The following is a 22240-nucleotide window of genomic DNA, read 5'->3' on the forward strand; positions in this document are numbered from 1 at the left end:
CCGCTGTGTCCCCCGCACCCCGAGGTCACCGCGTCCCCCGCATCCCCCGTGTCCCCCCGCTCCGTCCCTCGCTCCGTCCCTCGCTCCGTCCCCGCCCGCTCCCCGCAGCCGCAGCCGCGGGCGCTGCCCCGCCGTGCCGGGCGCGGGGGGCCGGGCGAGCCCGGGGATTGGGAGCGGCCTCCAGGCCTCTCCCTCGGCCCGGCCCCCGCGGCGGGCAGGGCAGGGCGGCAGGGGGAGCCCCGCTCGGCCGGGCCGGCACCGAACCGCAGCCCGGGGGCTTCGCTCGGGGCCCCGCGGGGCTCGCTCGGGGCCCCCCGAGGCCGCCGCCGCAGCCGCCGCGGCCGGGCATGGTGGCGGGGCCGGCCGGAGCGGGGCGGCGGCTCCGGGCGCTGCCCTGACCGAGCTCCACCATGAGCGTGAGGCCTCCGCAGGCCCCGGACAGGTACGGGCTGAGGGGCGACCCCGGAGCGGGGGGAAAGGGGGGAAAAGCGGGGAAAGGGGCACGGGGATCGGCCTGAGGGGGAGAGCCCGCCGCCTTTGGGGAGGGGGGGACGCGGGTTTGGGGCGAAAGCGGGCGGGTTTGGGGCTGCGGGGAGCGGGGAGGGGGCTCGGCTGGACCGAGGGGGGAGAGCGGCGGTTTGGGGTGAAATTCGGGGGTTTTGGGGTGAAATTCCTCGGTTTGGGGTGAAATTCGGCGGTTTGGGGTGAAATTCGGGGGGTTTGGGGTGAAATTCGGGGGGTTTGGGGTGAAATTCGGCGGTTTTGGGGAGCGGGGAGGGGGCTCGGCTGGACCGAGGTGGGAGAGCGGCGGTTTGGGGGAAATTCGGCGGTTTTGGGAGGAAATTCGGCGGTTTTGGGGCTCATGGGAGGGAGCTCGGCTCGTGCTGGAGCCCACAGCCGGTCCCTGCAGGGATTTGGGGTGAAACGCCGGGATTTGGGGCGTTTTGGGGTGAAACGCTGAGATTTGGGGGGAAATGCCGGGATTTGGGGTGTTTTGGGGGTGAAATTCGGGGATTTGGGGTGTTTTGGGGTGAAATGCTGAGATTTGGGGTGTTTTGGGGTGAAACGCTGAGATTTGGGGTGTTTTGGGGTGAAATTCGGGGATTTGGGGTGTTTTGGGGTGAAATTCGGGGATTTTGGGGCTCTGGGAGGGGGCTCAGCCTGGTCTGCACCTCCTGCCCCACGTCTTGGGGGAAAAGCAGTGATTTGGGGTGAAAATCTGAGATTTTGGGGCTCTGGAGGTTCAGGAGGAGGGATTTGGATCAGGGTGGAGCTCCTGCCCTGTCCCTGCGGTGCTTTGGGGTGAAATTGTGGGATTTTGGGGTGAAATTGTGGGATTTTGGGGTGACATTGTGGGATTTTGGGGTGACATTCTGTGATTTTGGGGTGAAACTCCGGGATTTTGGGGGTTTGGGGGATCTGGGAGGGGGCTCAGCTAGTCCTGGAGCCCTCACCCCATTCCTTGGGGGAAAAGACGGGAATTTGGGATGAAATTCTGGGATTTTGGGATTTCTGGGGGGCTCAGCTCAGCCCTGGGCCCCCCACCCCATCCTTGCAGCATTTTGGGATAAAACTCCCGGATTTTGGGGAGTGTGGGGGGAATATCCCAAACCTTTCTGATTTCTGGGATGTTTCCAGTGTCCCTCACTGGGAATTGGCTTTTTCCTGTTTGTTTTGCTCCATTTTAAACCAGATTTGGGATTTTTTTTTTTTTTTTTTGTGGGATAAACCCTTGGAAAACCCTGGCAGGTTTTTCTGGGACAGACTCGGGAATTTTGCTGAGGATTCCTGGGTCGGGATCCCTGGCGCAGCCACGGCATTTCCCACGCACGGATTTGGGTGGAAAACGAGGAGTTTGGGGCCCTGGGAGAGAAGCAGATCCCAGGAATTTCTGGGATCGTTTTCCCACCAAATTCCATGGGGATTTTCTCTGCTTTTTCCGTCCCAAAGAATTCCAGAATTCCCTGGCCTGGTTTATTTGGGATTCCTGGATTTTATCCCAGGTTATTCCATGGATTTCTATCCCTGGGATTGGAATTACGGTGGGATTTTCTGGGATTTAAGGATCTTTCCCATCCCCAAAGAATTCCAGTATTTATGGGTTGGATTATTTGGGATTTCAGGGATAAATCCCGGATTTTATCCCAGGTTATTCCATGGATCTCCAGGATGGTCCCACCCAATTAAGGTGGGATTTTCTGGGATTTAAGGATCTTTCCCATCCCCAAGAATTCCTGGGTTTATGGGTTGGATTATTTGGGATTCCAGGGGTGAATCCTGGGTTTTATCCCGTGGGTTTCCACCCCTGGGATCGCAATCAGGGTGGGATTTTCGGGGATTTAAGGGTCTTTCCCCATCCCAAAGAATTCCAGGGTTCCCTGGCCTGGTTTATTTGGGATTTCAGGGGTAAATCCTGTGTGTTCCCCCAGGGCAGGGAATTTCAGGGTTGGGAATTCCCGGTGGAACCGGTCCCGCCGCCCTTCCCGCTTTTTGCTTTTCCAGGAGTGGCTCCCGTTAATCATTACCTGACCAGGAGCCGCTTCCTGTGCAATTCCCGCGCAGAATTTCCCGGAAAAACAAAACCAAACTGGGAAAAATCCCCGATTTCCAACGTCCGGGATCGCTCCGGGCGCTGGGATCCCTTCCCAGAAAAGGGTTTGGGGTTCCCAGCTGGAAAATCCCGTGGAAACCTGCGATAAACCAGAGTTGAAAGCAGGAAAAATAGGGAAAAAATCCTGTTTTTCCAGCATTCCTGGCCAGTGGGTTCCTACGTAAAACAGGATTGGAATTCCCAGTGGAATCCTATGGAAACCTGGGGTAAACCGGGGTTGAAAGCAGGAAAAATGGGAAAAATTCCCTTTTCCCATCATTTCTGCCCTTCCCACACTGGAGTTGGGATTCCCAGCTGGAAAATCCCATGGAAACCAGGGATAAACCATGTTTGAAATAGGCAAAATGGAGAAAATTCCCTTTTCTCAACATTTCTGGCCACTGGCTTCCTACCTAAAGCAGGATTGGAATTGCCAGTGGAATCCTATGGAAACCAGGGATAAACCATGTTTGAAATAGGCAAAATGGGGAAAATTCCCTTTTCTCAACATTTCTGTCCACTCAATTCCCTCACGCCAAGGTGTTCCAAGGAAAAGCTGAATTCCAGGGGAACGGAGCAGACCTGGAGAGTTTTCCACATAAAGTTCCCAAGTGGTTTTTATTGGGATAATCCCGCAGTTCCCGGATTTTCCCTGAATCCCAAACCTTTCCAAGCTGTTCCCAACCCCTCCCCGCCATTCCCAGTTTTTATTTTTGGGGATCTGGGAATCCCAAAAGGAGCCAGAATTCCCAAAATCCCCCCAAATTTTCATGGGAAAAACCCCGAATTCCCAGATCCCACAGGGAACGGGAACGTGGGAATTCCGTCCCTTCTATTCCCAAATTCCATGAAAACTCCCAGGGAAATTTTTTATTTTTAGTTTTTATTTTTATTTTTAGGTTTAGTTTATTTTATTTTATTTTTATTTTTATTTTTATTTTTTATTTTTATTTTTATTTTTATTTCTTTTCCCCCCGCATTGCGAGGGCGGCCGCCGAGTCCCGGCAGGAATTCCGGGCGTTGGGAATTTTCTCTCCCTGGGTTTGCAACATTTGGTTCTTCCCCCGCTGCCAGCCCGGGGGCTGCGGCTCCGCTGCCCTGCCTGCAGAGGAGCAGCAGGGAAAAACGCAGAGAAATCCGGATTTTGCACATTTCTACAGCTCTGAGCCCCGGCTTGTCCTGGGTTCCCGTGGGGTTTTCCAGCTGGGAATTCCGATTCCGGCGTGGGAAGGAACCCAGGCGTCAGGGATGTTGGGAAATGGGAATTTTCCCCATTTTTCCTGCTTTAAACGTGGTTTATCCTGGGTTTCCATAGGATTTTCCAGCTGGGAATTCCAAACCTGCTGTGGGAAGGAACCCAGTGGGCAGAAATGTTGGGAAACGGGAATTTCTTCCCATTCTAATCTCCAGTTTTTTGGGAATTTTTGGGAATTTTTGAATTTTGGGAGCTGGGAAGGAGCCCAATGTGCAGAAATGTTGGGAAAAGGGAATTTTTTCCCCATTCCAAGCTCAATTTTTTGGGAATTTTGGATTTTTGGGAGCAGGGAAGGGCGGACAGGGCTGGGGTCCCTCCGGAGGCGCCCTGGAATTTTGGGAATTTTGGGAATTTTTATTGTGGGAATTATTGTAGGAGTTATTGTGGGAATGGCCGTGGCCGGGCCGCCCCCGAGGCAATTAAGGAGCTTTAATTAAGCCGAATTAAACGAGTTTTTTATAGCCTGGTTAAGCCCCGGCTGTCCTGGCAGTGCCCAGGGGCCGTGTCCGTCTGTCCTGGGCCGTGTCCGTCTGTCCTGGCGGTGCCCAGCGGTCACTCTGGCTGTCCAGTGGGTGCCCAGTGGTCACTCTGTCTGTCCTGGCGGTGCCCAGCGGTCACTCCGGCCGTTCCCCATTGCTCATTCCCGTGTCCGGCTGTCCTGAGCCATGTCCGTCTGTCCAGGGGGTGCCCAGCGGTCACTCCGGCCGCTGCCCGTTGCCATGTCCGTCTGTCCTGGCGTTGCCCAGCGGTCACTCCGGCCATTCCCCATTGCCCATTCCCGTGTCTGTCTGTCCTGGCGCTGCCCAGCGGTCACTCCGGCCGTTCCCCTTTGCCCATTCCTGTGTCTGTCTGTCCTGGCGGTGCCCAGTGGTCACTCTGTCTGTCCTGGCGGTGCCCAGCGGTCACTCCGGCCGTTCCCCATTGCTCATTCCTGTGTCCGGCTGTCCTGAGCCATGTCCGTCTGTCCAGGGGGTGCCCAGTGGTCACTCCGGCCGTTCCCCATTGCCATGTCCGTCTGTCCTGGGTCGTGTCCGTGTGTCCTGGCGCTGCCCAGCGGTCGCTCCGGCCGCTGCCCGTTGCCGTGTCCGTGTGTCCCGAGCCGTGTCCGTGTGTCCCCATTCCCCCCAGGTTGAGCAGCCTCTCCTCGGCCCTGGGCGAGGCCCCCGCGGAGCGAAGGTCGCCCGGGCACCCGCGGCCGCCCCCGGACAGCAGCGACAACACAGGTGGGAGTCGGGCACTCTGGGGCACTCAGGGGTCACTCTGGGGGCACTCTGGGGTCACTCAGGGTCACTCAGGGGTCACTCTGGGGCACTCAGGGGTCACTCTGGGGCACTCTGGGGGCACTCTGGGGTCACTCTGGGGCACTCTGGGGTCACTCTGGGGCACTCTGGGGCACTCTGGGTCACTCTGGGGCACTCTGGGGTCACTCTGGGGCACTCTGGGGTCACTCTGGGCACTCTGGGGGCACTCTGGGGTCACTCTGGGGTCACTCTGTGGTCACTCGGGGCACTCTGGGGTCACTCAGGGCCAGGGTGTGGGTCCAGATCTTCCTGCGCTCTTGGAAATTTGGTATTTGGGATTTGGGGTCCCACAAGGGGGAATGGGGGGCTTGGGCGTCCAGGGTGGCCACAGGAGCTGGTGGTCAGGGGTAGACAGTGGCCATGGGGTCAGGGCTGGACAGTGACCACGGGGTCAGAAGTGGACAGTGGCCACAGGGTCAGGGCTGGACAGTGACCACGGGGTCAGGGGTGGGCAGTGACCCCAAGGCCCTGCAGGCCCTGGAACTGGGGGGGTTCCTCAGAGCCAAAGCCGGAGTCCAGAGCCTCACTGCCTCCTCTCGCTCCTGTCCCTCTGTCTGTGTGTGTGTCCGTGTGTCCGTGTGTCTGTCCGTGTCGGCGTGGCAGGGCTGGTGCAGCGCTGCGTGATCATCCAGCGGGACCAGCATGGCTTCGGCTTCACCGTCAGCGGCGACCGCGTGGTGCTCGTGCAGTCCGTGCGGCCCGGTGCGAGCGGGGTGGGCACGGGGGTGGGCACTGCTGGGCACGGGGATGGACATGGGGGTGGACACTGCTGGACACTGGGGTGGACAGGCTGGACACTGGGGTGGACATGGGGATGGACACGGGGATGGACAGGCTGGACACTGGGATGGATGCTGCTGGGCATGGGGATGGACACTGATGGACACTGGGGTGGACAGGCTGGACACTGGGGTGGACATGGGGATGGACACTGGGATGGACAGGCTGGACAATCGCCAGGGGTCTCCTCATCCATCCTCAGCCTCAGCCTGGGGGAGAAAATGGGAAGAGAAAGGAGAAAAATGGGGGAGAAAACAGAGAAAAATGGGGGAGAAAATGGCGGGAAAATGAGGGGAACATGGTGGGGAAATGGGGGAGAGAAAAATGGCAGGAAAATGTGGGAGAACTGTGGGGAAAACGTGGGAGAAACGGGGTTTTCCTTGGAAATGTCCCAGTTTTGGGTGGTTTTGGGGGCCGGGGGGGTTGGAGAGCCCCCGTGGAAGGTTCCAGAGTCGCTCTGGGGCCTGCCCTGACCCTGCTGTGCGCAGGTGGGGCTGCCATGAGGGCCGGCGTGCAGGAGGGCGACCGCATCCTCAAGGTGGGCGCTCCCGGATCCCGGGAAATTCCCAATTCCCGGGAAATTCCCATTTTCCCATCCCTTTCCCACATTCCTGGGGTAAATTCCCATTTTCCCATCCCTTTCCCACATTCCCGGGGTAAATTCCCGTTTCCCATCCCTTTCCACATTCCCGGGGTAAATTCCCGTTTCCCATCCCTTTCCCACATTCCCGGGGTAAATTCCCGTTTCCCAGCCCTTTCCCACATTCCTGGGGTAAATTCCCGTTTCCCAGCCCTTTCCCACATTCCCGGGGTAAATTCCCATTTTCCCAGCCCTTTCCCGGCCATTGCAGGTGAACGGGACGATGGTGACCAACAGCTCCCACCTGGAGGTGGTGAAGTTGATCAAGTGTGAGTTCCTGGGAATTCTGTTCCCATTCCCCGGGAAAACATGGACCTGGGGCAGGGGGAGGACGTTTTCCATCCGTCAGGAATTCTGGAAGTGTTTCCAGCCCCAGACTTTCCCTGGGATTTTTCCCTGTGGATTTTCCCCGCAATCCCAGCTCACATTTCCCCATTATCCCAGACTTTCCCTGGAATTTTTCCCCCTGTGGATTTTCCCTGCAATCCCAGCTCACATTTCCCCATTATCCCAGACTTTCCCTGGGATTCTTCCCTGTGGATTTTCCCTGCAATCCCAGCTCACATTTCCCCATTATCCCAGACTTTCCCTGGGATTTTTCCCTGTGGATTTTCCCTGCAATCCCTCCTCGCATTTCCCCATTATCCCAGACCTTCCCTGGGATTTTCCCCTGTGGATTTTCCCCACGGTCCCAGCTCACATTTCCCCATTATCCCAGACTTTCCCTGGGATTTTTCCCTGTGGATTTTCCCCGCGGTCCCAGCTCACCTGCCCCCGTTACCGCAGACGTTCCCCGGCTTGCCCCCGACATTCCCGTGTCCTGTTCCGTTCCCAGCCGGTGCCTACGTGGCGCTGACCCTGCTGGGGTCCCCGCCCGGATCCGCCGCAGTGCCGGGGTCCCAGCCCGAGCCGGAGCCCCCGGGGGGTCCCCAGGGGCCCCCCCAGCGCATCACGGAGCCGCGGCCCCTGCAGGTGAGGCGCGGTCCAGGGGCGTCCGGGAATGACGGGGGGACACCGGGATTGCAGAGGGGTCCTGGGATTCCCTCAGGTGTGACCCCAAAACTCCCCCAGGAGATCCCGGAATTCCCTGAGGGGATCCCAAGCCGCTCACGCCATCCCATTTTCCTGTTATTGCCATTATTCCCTTTATTCCCGTTCCTGCTCCTGTTTCCATTCCCATTATTCCCGTTCCCGTCATTCCCATTCCCATCACCATTCCCATTATTCCCACATTACCCATTAATTCCGCTGTTCCCCCCATTCCCATAATCCTGTCATTCTCATTCCCATTTCCCCATTCCCGTCATTCCCGTCATTCCCGTTATCCAATTCCCATCATTCTCATTATTCCCATTCCCACCATTCCCATTATCCCATTATTCCCGCTGTCATTCCCATTATTCCCCTTGTTATTCCCATTATTCCCATTGTCATTCCCACTGTCATTCCCGCTGTCATTCCCACTGTCATTCCCCTTGTTATTCCCATTGTCATTCCCCGCTGTCATTCCTGTTATTCCTGTTGTCATTCCCATCATTCCCACTGTCATTCCTATTATTCCCGTTGTTATTCCTGTCATTCCCATTGTCATTCCCATTGTTCCCGCTGTCATTCCCGCTGTCATTCCCGCTGTCATTTCTGTTATTCCCATTGTCATTCCCTTTGTTCCCATTGTTAATCCCATTGTCATTCCCCACTGTCATTCCTATTATTCCTGTTGTTATTCCTGTTATTCCCGTTGTCATTCCCATAATTCCTGTTATTCCCATTGTCATTCTCATTATTCCCATTGTCATTCCCGCTGTCATTCCCACTGTCATTCCTGTCATTCCCATTGTCGTTCCCGTTATTCCCATTGTCATTCCCATTGTTCCCATTGTCAATCCCATTGTCATTCCTGTTATTCCCATTGTCATTCCCGTTATTGCCATTGTTAATCCCATTGTCATTCCCGTTGTCATTCCCGCTGTCATTCCCGCTGTCATTCCCATTATTCCCATTGTTAATCCCATTGTCATTCCTGTTATTCCCATTGTCATTCCTGTTAATCCCATTGTCATTCCCACTGTCATTCCCATTGTCATTCCCGCTGTCATTCCCGCTGTCATTCCTGTTATTCCCATTGTCATTCCCATTGTTCCCATTGTTAATCCCATTGTCATTCCCGCTGTCATTCCCGCTGTCGTTCCCGTTATCCCACCCTGTGGCCCTGCAGGACCCCGAGGTGCAGAAGCACGCGGCGCAGATCCTGCGCAACATGCTGCGCCAGGAGGAGGCCGAGTTCCAGGTACTCCCACCTTTCCCATTTTCCCACTTTTTCCCTTTCTTTTCCTCCTCTTCTTTTTCTACTTCTCCCAGAAAACCCCGGGAAAATCCCAGGAAAACCCCTGTAACCCCATCCCTCAATCCCTGGATCCGCCACGCTGCGAATTCGTTTTGATTTTTCTGCGGATTTTTTTTTTTTTTTTTTTTTGGGGGGGGGGGGGGTTTGGGTGCTTTCCTGGGTTTCCCTGGGAATGCTGCTGGGAATTCCCTCTCTGGTTTTGGGGTGTTTTCCCTGGGAGCGCTGTCAGAATTCCATGTGTGTTTTTTGTGTGTCTTCCCATATTTCCCTGGGAACCCTGATGGAATTCCCTGTCTGCTTTTGGGCTGTTTCAGGGCTGGTTTTGGTGTGTTTCCCCTGTGAACCCTGATGGAATTCGCTGTCTGCTTTTGGGCTGTTTTGGGGCTGTTTTCCCTGTGAACCCTGCCGTAATTCCCTGTCTGTTTCTGGGCTGGTTTTGGACTGTTTTTGTGCTGTTTCCCTGTGAGCACTGTCAGAACTCCCTGTCTGTTTTTGGGCTGGTTTTGGGCTGGTTTTGTGCTGTTTTTCCGTGAACCCTGCTGTAATTCCCTGTCTGGTTTTTGGCTGTTTTCGGGCTCTTTTCAGGCTGGTTTTGGGCTGTTTCTGGGCTGTTTTCAGGCTGGTTTTGGGCTGTTTTCGGGCTGGTTTTGGGCTGTTTTTGGGGCTGTTTTTGGGCTGTTTGTTTCTGGCCTGTTTTCCCTGTGAACCCTGCCGTGATTCCCCGTCTCTCTGTGTCCCAGCGTTTCCAGGAGCTGCTGCAGCGGCAGCCGGGCGCGGGCGCGGCGCTGGAGGAGCAGCTGGAGGGGGCGCGGCGCCGGCTGAGCCAGCTGCAGCTCAAGGTGCTGCAGGAGACGCGGGGCACATCCCCGGTACGGAACGGAACGGGAAATGATCCGGGAAAATAGCCGGGAATGTGCAGGGGTGGGTCCGGCTGAGCCAGCTGCAGCTCAAGGTGCTGCAGGAGACGCGGGGCGCATCCCCGGTACGGAACGGAACGGGAAATGATCCGGGAAAATAGCCGGGAATGACCCGGGAATGGGTGCAGGAATGTACAGAATGGACCGGGATGGATATGGGGATCTACAGGGGAAAAAAATCAGGAGTGAATATGGGAACGTGTGGGAGAACACCTGGGAATGATCCTGGGAATGATCCTGGGAATGTGCGGGAATGGATCTGGGAATGAATATGGGAATGTGCAGGAAAATATCTGGGAATGATTCTGGGAATGTACGGGGATGGATCTGGGAATGATCCAGGAATGATCCGGGAATGATCTGGGAATTATCATGAGACAGATTCTGGGAATGATCCGGGAATGATCTGGGAATTATCATGAGATAGATTCTGGGAATGATCCGGGAATGATCCGGGAATGATCTGGGAATTATCATGAGACAGATTCTGGGAATGATCCGGGAATCAGTATGGGAGTGAGTGTGGAAATGATCTGGGAATAAAAATCCAGGAGTGATCTGGGAATCAATCCAGGAATGAATCTGGGAATTCCAGGAATGAATATGGGAATTATCCTGGGAATAAATACAGGAATGATCCAGGAATGATCCGGGAGTCAGTGTGGGAATGATCTGAGGAATTCTGGGAATAAATACGGGAATAATCCTGGGAATGATCCTGGGAATAAATCCAGGGAATAAGTCCGGGAATCAGTCTGGGAATAGATCCAAGAATAAATCTGGGAATTCCAGGAATAATCCTGGGAGTCATCCTGGGAACAATTCTGCGAATGATCCCAGGAGAAATCCCGGGATTGCCCCCGAGCCCTTCCCGGCGTTTCGCAGGAATTCCGCTTTTCCCAAAAACCAGAACTGGGGATGGAGGGGGCTCGGTGGGAACTTTTCCCTGACCCCTTTTCCCTTTTTCCCAGGATTTGGGCCCCTCCCGGCCCCTGGAGGGGTCCCCGCAGCTCCCGGGGCGCCTCCCCAGGGACCCCCAGGACGGGAGCGCGGGGCCCGAGGAGCGGGGCCCGGCCCTGACAGAGGTGAGGGGATCCCGGGGAAAACGGGGGGAAAACACGGGGAAAATGTGGGCAAAACACGGGGAAAAACAGGGGGAAAATATGGGAAAAACAGGGGGGAAAAATCCGGGAAAAATCTGGGGAAAAAATCCGGGAAAAACACGGGGAAAATCCAGAAAAAAACTGGGAAAATCAGGGGAAAATTCTGGGGAAAAATCCGGGAAAAATCTGGGAAAAATCCAGGGAAAATTCTGGGAAAAATCCAGGAAAGAATACGGGGGAATTCTGGGAAAGACCCGGGAAAAAATACAGGAAAATTCTGGGAAAAATCTGGGGAAAATCCGGAAAAAAAAAAAAAAACGGGAAAAATTCTGGGAAAATTCTGGGGAAAATCCAGGAAAAAGGGCAGGGAAGAGTTTGGGAAAATCCCGGAAAAGTGGGGGGAAAACTGCAGGGAAAATTTGGGAAAAGAGAGAGGGGAAAGTTCCAGGGAAGGTTTGGGAAAAAGGGGGAGAAATTCCAGGGAAGGTTTGGGAAAAGCAAGAGGGGAAATTTCAGGAAGGTTTTGGGGAGAAGGTGGCGGGGGAAATTAAGGGAAAATTAAGGGGAAATTAAAGGAAAATTAAGGGAAAAGTAAGGGAAAAACCGGGGGGAAAATTGAGGAAAAAGGGGGGGGAATAATTCCAGGAAAAATCTGGGAAAAGGGGATGAAAATTCTGGAAAAAACTCCATGAAAAGTTTGGGAAAAGTGGGGAAAATCCCAGGAGAGGTTGGAAACCCTGCCCCCAGAATTTGGGATTCCCCTGGGGGGTTTTTGGGGGTGCTGATCCCGAAATTCCCGTTCCCAGGTGTCCCGGAACTCTGGCTTCTCCCAGCCCGGCAGCCCCCGGAGCTCCCCCGTGCTCGGCTCCCGCCTGCCCTCGGACCCGGTGCGGCTGGAAAACCCCAAAGAACACCAAAAAATCCCCAAGAAACCCCCAAAAAATCCCCAAAAAATCCCCCAAAACCCCCCAAAAAATCCCCAAAAAATCCCCCAAAATCCCGAAAAAATCCGGGAATCCCCACGGGGATCCCCCCCCGGAGCTGATCCCGGTTTTCGTTTGGGACAGGGATCGGGGAGGCCCCAGATCATCGGGCCCGAGGAGGATTGTGAGCCCGGGAGCGGCAGCAGCGAGGTGAGGGCTCGGGAAAAGCGGGAATGGGGGCTTTGGGAATTCTGGGGGGGTTTCCTGGGGGGATTTTGGGGGTTTTGGGAACTCCAGGTGGGATGTGTGAGGGCATTTTGGGGATTCCAGGGGGGATTTTCGAGGGGATTTTGGGGATTCCAGGTGGGGTTTTTGGGATTCCGGGTGGGAATTTCCCGAGGGGATTTTTGGAGTTTTGGGAACTCCAGGGGGGAAATTTTGAGGAGATTTTTGGGGATTCCAGGTGGGATTTTTCGAGATTCTGGGTGGGATTTTTCAGGGAATTTTTTGGGATTTTGGGAACTCCAGGTGGGAATTTAAGAGGTGATTTTTGGAATTTTGGGGATTCCAGGTAGGATTTTTGGGATTTTGTGGATTCCAGGTGGGGTTTTTGGGATTCCTGGGGGAATTTCCGAGGGGACTTTGGTGGATTCCAGGTGGGATTTTGAAGGGGATTTTTGGGATCCAGGCAGTTGCCACCTCTCCCTCTCTGTGTTCCCAGAGCGATTCCGTGTTCCAGGATTTGGGAATTCTCAAATCCCGCCCGGCCCACCTGGGGGTTTTCCTGAGGTTCCTCTTCTCCCAGGCCGATCCCACTCCTCTGGTAAGGAATTCCCAAAATTCCCAAAATCCCCGGGATTTCCTGGCCCCTGGGATCCCATTCCCAACCCCTGGCACCTCCCAGCGATTCCGGGAATATTCCTGGGAGCAGAAATTCTGGGATTTCTTCAGAATTCCTGGGATTTTCTGACTTTGGGATCCCATTCCCAACCCCTGGCCCTTCCCAGAGATTCCAGGAATATTCCTGGGATCAGGAGGGTGCAGAAATTCCAGGATTTCCTCAAAATTCCTGGGATTTCCTGACCCTTGGGATCCCAGAGATTCCAGGAATATTCCTGGCAATGAAACCTGAGCAGGAATTCTGGGATTTCCTCAAAATTCCTGGGGTTTTCTGCTCTTGGGATCCCATTCCCAACTTCTGGCACCTCCCAGCGATTCCAGGAATGTTCCCGGGATGGGGATGGAGCAGAAATTCGGGGATTTGCTCAGAATTCCTGGATTTCCTGCCCTCCCCCCGGCATTGCCGTTTTTCCCTGCGCAGCTGTTCCACCTGTGCTCCGAGGTTTGCTGCCAGCAGAGCCCCCGGGACGGGCGCGCCCTGGGCAGGGACATCTGGAACGTGTTCCTGGACAGGGCCGCGGTGAGGCCGGACCCGCGTGGGGATTCAGGGGCTCCGGGGGCACGCGGGGCCCTCCTGGGGGGCCTCAAAGGGATGCACACGGGGTTTGCCAGGGTTTTGAAGAGTTTTGGGGCGATTTGAGGAGGATTTCCCAGGAGTTACGGGGGATTTTCCGGGATTTTGGGGAGAATGTTAAGGAATTTCGGGAGGATTTTCCTGGGATCTGGGGAGGATTTTCCTGGGATTTTTCAGAGGATTTTCCTGGGATCTTGGAGAGTTTTACGGAATTTGGGGAAGATAGGATTCTCAGGGATTTGGGGAGGATTTTCCTGGGATTTTTCGGAGGATTTCCCGGGATTTTCGGAGGATTTTCCTGGGATTTCGGAGAGTTTTAAGGAGTTTGGGGAAGATAGGATTCTCAGGGATCTGGGGAGGATTTTCCTGGGATTTTTCGGAGGATTTTCCTGGGACTTCGGAGAGTTTTAAGGAATTTGGGGAAGATAGGATTCTCAGGGATTTGGGGAGGATTTTCCTGGGATTTTTCAGAGAGATTTTCAGGAATTAGGGATGGATTTCCCGGGATTTTCGGAGGATTTCCTGGGACTTCGGAGAGTTTTAAGGAATTTGGGGAAGATAGGATTCTCAGGGATTTGGGGAGGATTTTCCTGGGATTTTTCGGAGAGGTTTTCAGGAATTAGGGATGGATTTCCCGGGATTTTCGGAGGATTTCCCGGGATTTTCGGGATGGATTTTTTTCTGGGGTTTCATGAAGATTTTCCAGGATTTTGAGATGTATTTTCCCAGATTTGGGGATGGATTTCCCCAGGGTTTTGGGATGTATTTTCCTGTATTTTGAGAGTATTTCCCCAGGATTTTGGGATGCCTTTCCCAGATTTTTGGGATGGATTTTCCAGGACTTTGGGATGCTTTTCCCATATTTTGGGATGCTTTTCCCATATTTTGGGATGCCTTTCCCTGTTTTGCAGCCCCTGCGGGTGAAGCTGCCGGAGCAGCTCCTGGCCGAGATCGGTGAGTTGGGAATTTCGGGAATTTCCCCCGGGAAAAGCAGCCCTGGGCCGGGGTTGGGAATTCCCAAACTTTCCCGGGAGCCTCGGGAACTCTGGGAATCAGCTCTGGGACGGGAGGAGCGCCCGGAGCGTCCCCAAAATCCCGGAATTTTCCCAAAATCCCGGATTTCCCGGCATTCCCAGAGCTGCGGCTGCGGAACGGGGACGAGCTGCGGCCGGCGCTGCTGGAGGCGCAGGAATCGGTGATCCCGGAGATCCAGGAGCAGCTCCAGGACTACAGGTGGGAACCTGGAAAAATCCCGGGAAAAAACGGGAAAATCCCGGGAAAATCCCAATTCCGGGAATCCCGGGAGCCCCCCGTCCCGTTTTGGGGCAGAACCTCAGGAAAACCCCGGATTTTGGGAGGTTTTTGCGCCTCCCAGTCCCGTCTTTTGTTTTGCTTTTTCCCAGCAGAACCTGAGGAAAATCCCAAATTTGGGGAATTTCGGGAGCTCCCCATGCTCTTGTTTTCGGCTTTTCCCACAGACCCAAGGGGAAAATTGGGAATTTCAGGGATTTAGGGAATTCCAGGCCCTCCCCATCTCATTTTTTTTAGCTTTTCCCAGAGAGCCAAGAGGGAAATGTCAAATTTTGGGAATTTCGGGACTTGCTGGGCAATCCCAATCCCGGTGTTTTGGCTTTTCCCATAGAACCCAGCAGGAAATCCCAGACTTTGGGAATGTTGGGAATTCTGGGAGTTCCCAATCCCCGTTTCCTGGCTTTTCCCAGAGAGCCGAACGGGACATCCCAGATTTTGGGAATTCCGGCCGTCCCCAATCCCTTTTTTTTTTTTTTTTAGCTTTTCCCGGAGAGCCAAGCAGGGCATCCCGGGGTTTCGGAATTTGGGAATCGCAGCCGTTCCCAATCCCTTATTTTATTTTCCCCCACCCAGGACGAAGCGCACGCTGGGGCTGGGCAGCCTCTACGGGGAGAACGAGCTGCAGGAGCTGGAGCTGGGCAGCGGCCCCCGGGAGCGCCGGGACAGGGAGCGGCAGCTGGCGGAGAGGCAGCTGGGGCACCTCGGGGACATCCTGTGAGGGTTTGGGAATCTGGGATTGATCACTGGGATCATTGGGATTGATCACTGGGATTGATCATTGGGATTGATCACTGGGATTGATCATTGGGATTGATCATTGGGATCATTGGGACAGGGACAGGCAGCTGGGGCACCTCGGGGACATCCTGTGAGGGTTTGGGAATCTGGGATTGATCACTGGGATTGATCATTGGGATCATTGGGATTGATCACTGGGATTGATCACTGGGATTGATCATTGGGATTGATCATTGGGATCATTGGGACAGGGAGAGGCAGCTGGGGCACCTGGGGGACATCCTGTGAGTGTATGGGATCACTGGGATTGATCGCTGGGATTGATCACTGGGATCGTTGGGATTGATCATTGGGATCATTGGGAACTGCTGTGGGATCATTGGGATCATTGGGGATTCCCTATGGGATCATTGGGACAGGGAGAGGCAGCTGGGGCACCTCGGGGACATCCTGTGAGGGTTTGGGAATCTGGGATTGATCACTGGGATTGATCACTGGGATTGATCACTGGGATTGATCATTGGGATCATTGGGATTGATCATTGGGATTGATCATTGGGATCATTGGGACAGGGAGAGGCAGCTGGGGCACCTGGGGGACATCCTGTGAGTGTATGGGAATCTGGGAATTTGGGATTGATCACTGGGATTGATCATTGGGGATTGATCATTGGGATTGATCATTGGGATTGATCACTGGGATCATTGGGATTGATCATTGGGATCATTGGGATTGATCATTGGGATCACTGGGATTGATCATTGGGATCATTGGGACAGGGAGAGGCAGCTGGGGCACCTCGGGGACATCCTGTGAGTGTATGGGATCACTGGGAATTTGGGATTGATCACTGGGATTGATCACTGGGATTGATCACTGGGATTGATCACTGGGATTGATCATTGGCACAGGGACAGGCAGCTGGGGCACCTGGGGGACATCCTGTGAGGGTTTGGGAATCTGGGATTGAGCACTGGGATTGATCATTGGGATCATTGGGATTGATCATTGGGATCATTGGGATTGATCACTGGGATTGATCATTGGGATTGATCATTGGGATCATTGGGATTGATCACTGGGATTGATCACTGGGATTGATCATTGGGATCACTGGGATTGATCACTGGGATTGATCATTGGGATTGATCATTGGGATCATTGGGACAGGGAGAGGCAGCTGGGGCACCTGGGGGACATCCTGTGAGTGTATGGGAATCTGGGAATTTGGGATTGATCACTGGGATTGATCATTGGGGATTGATCATTGGGATCATTGGGATTGATCATTGGGATTGATCACTGGGATCATTGGGATTGATCATTGGGATCACTGGGATTGATCGTTGGGATCATTGGGACAGGGAGAGGCAGCTGGGGCACCTCGGGGACATCCTGTGAGTGTATGGGAATCTGGGAATTTGGGATTGATCACTGGGATCACTGGGAACTCCTATGGGATCATTGGGAATTGCCGTAGGATTGTTGGGATGGGCACCTCGGGGACATCCTGTGGTAATTCGGGAATTCCCGATGGGATTCGGGGCTCCAGTGGGAATTTCGGGATTGGGAAAGGGACTGGGAACGGGGATTTGGGATTGGGAATGGAAACTTTGGGACTGGCGGCAACGGGGATTTGGGATTTTGGGATTTTGGGATTTGGGAAATTGGGAAATTGGGAATGCGAATTTGGGATTGGGAGCGGAAGATTCCGAGCAATTCCTTTTTCCCACAGCTCCAAGTACGAGGAGGAGCGGAGGTGAGCGGATCCAGCGGGGAAAAACCCCGGGAATTTGGGACATCCCCGATTTTCCCTGTGGAATCTCTTTCCCCCTTTTTCCCGTCCCTCTTTTCCCTGCCATTCCCAGTTTTCCCTGGGGATCCTTTCCCTGCCATTCCAAATTTTCCCTGGGGATCCTTTCCCCGGAATTCCCGATTTTCCCTGGGGATCCTTTCCCTGCCATTCCCAGTTTTCCCTGGGGATCCTTTCCCTGCCATTCCAAATTTTCCCTGGGGATTTTCCCTTTCTCTGCCATTCCCGATTTTCCCCTGTGGATTTTCCCTTTCCCTGCCATTCCCGATTTTCCCTGGAGATCCTTTCCCCGGAATTCCCGATTTTCCCTGGGGATCCTTTCCCTGCCATTCCCAGTTTTCCCTGTGGATCCTTTCCCTGCCATTCCAAATTTTCCCTGGGGATTTTCCCTTTCTCTGCCATTCCCGATTTTCCCCTGTGGATTTTCCCTTTCCCTGCCATTCCCAGTTTTCCCTGTGGATCCTTTCCCCGGAATTCCCGATTTTCCCCTGTGGATCCTTTCCCTGCCATTCCCAATTTTCCCCTGTGGATTTTCCCTTTCCCCGGAATTCCCGATTTCCCCTGTGGATCCTTTCCCTGCCATTCCCAATTTTTCCCAGCGGATCTGGGATGCCAGGAATCCCTGGAACTCTGGGAATCCCGGGAATCCCTGCCCACGCCAGCCTCTGGAATTCTCTCTGGCAGCTCTCCCATGGCCTTCGCCCTGAGCACGTTCATGGCCCACGCCGGGATCCGGCCCCGGGAGTTTCGGGAGCCGCGGGAATGCCGCAACCCCGAGAAGCTCCCGGACAAGGACAAGTGGCTGCCCTTCTTCCCCAAGGCCAAAAAGGTGCGCGCGCACGGACGGCCCCGAGTTCCCGGGAATCTTCGCCCAAACCCGGGGAAATTTACGCTGGAATTCTGGGATTTTTTTTTAACCAAATCCTGGGATTTGGGATGGAAATTTAGGGTGGGACTTTGGGATTTGGGAATGTTGGGAATTCCGGGAGTTCCCAATCCCATTTGGGATGGAAATTTGGGATTTGAGGTGGGAATTCAGGATTAGGATTGGAGGTTTTGGGTTTGGGATGCACATTTAGGACGGAAATTCGGGATTTGGGATGGGAATTTGTGATTTAGGATGAAAGTTTAGGATGAGAATTCGGGATTTGGGATGGGAATTTGGGGTTGAGGGTGAAAGTTTAGGATGAGAATTCGGGATTTGGGATGGGAATTTGGGGTTGAGGATGGAAATTCAGATTGAGGACAGAAATTCACGATTTGGGATGGGGATTCAGGGTTGAGGGTGGGAATTCGGGGTTTGGTTCCCGGGATCCCGAGCGATTCCAGGATTTTTTCCCAACAGAGCAGCAGCTCCAGGAAGGAGAAGGAGCAGAGGCAGAACCCGATCCTGAAATACATCGGGAAACCGCGGAGCTCCTCCCAGAGCAGTGAGTGAGCCCAGAACGGCGGGGAAATCCGGGAAAAAATCCAGGGAAAATCTGGGAAAATCCGGGGAAATCTGGGAAAAATTGTGGGAAAATCCGGGGGAAAATCCGGGAAAAATCCAGGGAAATCTGGGAAAAATCCGGGGAAAAATCCGGGGAAATCCAGGGAAAATCCGGGAAAATCCAGGAATCGCCTGGCCCCGGCACGCCTGGGATTCCTGGAAATTTATTGGGATTTTGTGGGGGTTTTCTTGGGATTTTAGTGGGATTTTACAGGGGTTTTCTTGAGATTTTTCTGGAATTTTCCAGGGATTTTCCCAGCATTTTCCTGGGATTTTATTGGGGTTTTACGGGGGTTTTCCTGAGATTTGTCTGGAATTTTGCAGGGATATTTTCCTGGGATTTTCTTGGGAATATCCCAGGATTTTCTTGGGACTCTCCTTGGATTCTCCAGAGATTTTCCTGGGATTTTCCCTGGAATTCCCAGAGATTTTCCTGGGATTTTCCTGGGATTTTCCCTGGCATTCCCAGATCCCGGCCTCACTCCCGCATTCCCATCCCGTTGGTTTTTTTTCCGTTCCCATCCCGTCAGCATTCCCGAATTCCCGTTTTTTTCCCCCGGGATTTTGGGAATTCTGACAGCTCCCTTTTGTTTTCCAGCATTTCATGTCCCCCTGTCCCCCACTGAAGGTAAAAATTCCCAACTTTTCGTTGCTTTTCCTTCATTTTTCCTGTCATTGTTTTCCCTTGGTTTTGGGGTTTATTCCCATTTTCCCTTCCCTGATGAAATTCCTGGGAACTCTGGGATTTGGGATTTAGGATCAGGGTTTGGGAATTTGGGATTTTGGAGGGAAATCGGGCGTTTAGGACTTAGGAAGGGAAATTTGGGACTTGGGAAGGGAAATTTGGGATTTGGGATGGGAATTTAAAGTGGGAAAATTGGGGAATTTAGGATGGGAATTTTGGGATTTAGGCTGGGAAATTTGGGATGGGAGATTCAGGATTGAGGATCAGGAATTTGGGAAGGGAATTTTGGGATTTAGGATCAGGAATTCAGGATTTGGGCTGGGAATTTTGGGATTTGGGATGGGAAATTCAGTATTTAGGATCAGGAATTTTGGGATTTTGTGGTCAGGAATTCTGGGATTTAGGCTGGGAATTTTGGGATTTAGGATCAGGACTTCAGGATTTGGGCTGGGAATTCTGGGATTTAGGACCGGAAATTTGGGATGGGAATTTAAGGTGGGAGATTTGGGATGGGAATATTGGGATTTAGGAGGTGAAATTCAGGATTTGGGCTGGGAATTCAGCATTTAGGCTCAGGAATTGGGGATTTGGGCTGGGAATTTGGGGATTTAAGCTCAGGAATTGGGGATTTGGGCTGGGAATTCGGGATTTAGGCTCAGGAATTCGGGATTTGGGCTGGGAATTGGGGATTTAGGCTCAGGAATTCGGGATTTGGGCTGGGAATTTGGGATTTGGGCTGGGAATTTGGGATTTAGGCTCGGGAATTCGGGATTTAGGCTCAGGAATTTGGGATTTGGGCTGGGATTCGGGATTTGGGCTCAGGAATTGGGGATTTGGGCTGGGAATTTGGGATTTATGCTCAGGAATTCGGGATTTAGGCTCAGGAATTGGGGATTTGGGCTGGGAATTGGGGATTTAGGCTCAGGAATTGGGGATTTAGGCTCAGGAGTTGGGGATTTGGGCTGGGAATTTGGGATTTGGGCTCAGGAATTCGGGATTTAGGCTCAGGAATTGGGGATTTAGGCTCAGGAATTGGGGATTTGGGCTGGGAATTGGGGATTTGGGCTCAGGAATTGGGGATTTAGGCTCAGGAATTGGGGATTTGGGCTGGGAATTTGGGATTTGGGCTCAGGAATTGGGGATTTAGGCTCAGGAATTGGGGGTTTAGGCTCAGGAGTTGGGCGTTCGGGCTCAGGAGTTGCCCGTGTCCGGGCCAGCTGCCCCACGTGCCCGACCGCGGCGCTTTCCTCGCCCAGCAGTGAAGCCGGGGAACGTGCGCACCATGATCCAGCACTTTGAGAGCGGCCACGGGGAGCCGCCGGAGCCCAACGCGCAGCGCCTGAGCACGGGCAGCATCCCCGAGGAGCTGCTGGGCCCCGACACGACGTGAGCGCGCGCCGCGGTCCGGGGGCTCTGCACCGAACCCGGGGTTTCCCTCGTGAATCCCAGGATTTTTGTGCCAAACCCCTGAGATGTTTTCCCTGCGCCTGGGGGTGGGTTTTGGCCCTAAACCCTTGGGATATTCTGCCCTAATTCCCTGGGGGCTTTTGCCGTAATTCCTGGGGATTTTTTGCTGTAATTCATGAGATTTTTTGCCCCAAATCCCAGGATTTTTGCCCTAATTCCCCCCAAATTTCCCCATTTGCAGCAGTTCTCGATGCGAGGTGCGCCTGATTCCTCCCATAAATCCCGGGAATTTTTGCCGTAATTCCTGGGGATTTTTGGCTGTGAGTCCCAGGATTTTTTGCCAGAATTCCCAGGGTTTTTTGCCATAAATCCCAGGGTTTTTTGCCATAAATCCCAGGGTTTTTTGCAATATATCCTGGGATTTTTTCCCATATATCCCAGGATTTTTTGCCATAAATCCCAGGGTTTTTTGCAATATATCCCGGGATTTTTTCCCATATATCCCAGGATTTTTTGCCATAAATCCCAGGGTTTTTTGCAATATATCCCAGGATTTTTTCCCATATATCCCAGGATTTTTTGCCATAAATCCCAGGGTTTTTTGCAATATATCCCGGGATTTTTTCCCATATATCCCAGGATTTTTTGCCATAAATCCCAGGGTTTTTCGCTGCGAATCCCGGGGATTTTTTGCCCCGAGTCCCAGGATTTTTCCCCTAATTCCATTTTTGCCTGAATTTTGCAGCAGCTCCCGTTGCGAGGTGCGCCTGATCTCTCCTGTGAATCCCGGGATTTTTTGCCCTAATTCCTGGGATTTTTTTTGCCATAAATCCCAGGATTTTTGGCCGTAATTCGCGGGGATTTTCTCCCATGAATCCTGGGACTGTTTGCTGTGATTCCTGTCGGATTTTTTTGCCGCAGCTCCCATTTTTCCCCCGTTTATTGCCCCGTCTGTCAGCAGCTCGCGGTGCGAGGTGCGCCTGGGCCGCTCGGAGTCGCTCAAGGGCCGGGAGGAGCTGCGGCGCTCGCGGCGCTCGGAGCTGGTGCCGCGCTCGCGCAGCGACGTGGACATGGACACGGGCAGCGACACGCCCCGGCTGCACTCGGCCTCCTCCTCCGCCTCCAGCCTCTCCAACAGGTGCAAATCCACGGGAATCCCGGAATTCCGGGGGGCACGGACGCGGGGTTGGGGTAACGGGGGTCTGGGAATGAAATATGGGGAGGTGGGAGCATCAGCATTGGGGGAATTTGGGATTTTGGGGTTTTTTGGGAATGGCTTTGCACCTCCAGCCTCTCCAACAGGTGCAGAATCCATGGGAATCCATGGGAATCCCGGAATTCCGGGGGGCACGGACACGGGGTTGGGGTAACGGGGGTCTGGGAATGAAATATGGGGAGGTGGGAGCGTCGGGATTGGGGGAATTTGGGATTTTGGGGGGAACTCTCGTGCCTCTAGACTCTCCAACAGG

General features: G+C 53.8%; 1 protein-coding gene across 1 annotated transcript in view; it reads left to right on the forward strand.

Annotated features, from left to right (window-relative positions):
- Positions 1-231: 231 nt before the first annotated feature.
- Positions 232-22240, forward strand: part of ARHGEF11 (Rho guanine nucleotide exchange factor 11) — a 36921-nt gene continuing 14912 nt past the window's right edge. The window contains exons 1-23 of the mRNA XM_058821584.1: positions 232-442; positions 4974-5068; positions 5750-5848; positions 6415-6464; positions 6778-6835; positions 7402-7538; positions 8782-8853; positions 9651-9749; positions 9863-9892; positions 10799-10912; positions 11737-11817; positions 11998-12063; positions 12575-12676; positions 13175-13273; positions 14239-14281; positions 14464-14560; positions 15212-15352; positions 17113-17136; positions 17875-18019; positions 18536-18620; positions 19278-19307; positions 20621-20750; positions 21733-21909. Of these exons, the coding sequence (XP_058677567.1) occupies positions 411-442; positions 4974-5068; positions 5750-5848; positions 6415-6464; positions 6778-6835; positions 7402-7538; positions 8782-8853; positions 9651-9749; positions 9863-9892; positions 10799-10912; positions 11737-11817; positions 11998-12063; positions 12575-12676; positions 13175-13273; positions 14239-14281; positions 14464-14560; positions 15212-15352; positions 17113-17136; positions 17875-18019; positions 18536-18620; positions 19278-19307; positions 20621-20750; positions 21733-21909 (2006 nt within the window). The 5' untranslated portion in view covers positions 232-410. The remainder of the gene's footprint in view (positions 443-4973; positions 5069-5749; positions 5849-6414; positions 6465-6777; positions 6836-7401; positions 7539-8781; positions 8854-9650; positions 9750-9862; positions 9893-10798; positions 10913-11736; positions 11818-11997; positions 12064-12574; positions 12677-13174; positions 13274-14238; positions 14282-14463; positions 14561-15211; positions 15353-17112; positions 17137-17874; positions 18020-18535; positions 18621-19277; positions 19308-20620; positions 20751-21732; positions 21910-22240) is intronic.

Source organism: Ammospiza caudacuta, chromosome 30 (assembly GCF_027887145.1).
Source record: "Ammospiza caudacuta isolate bAmmCau1 chromosome 30, bAmmCau1.pri, whole genome shotgun sequence".
Lineage (NCBI taxonomy): Eukaryota > Metazoa > Chordata > Aves > Passeriformes > Passerellidae > Ammospiza > Ammospiza caudacuta.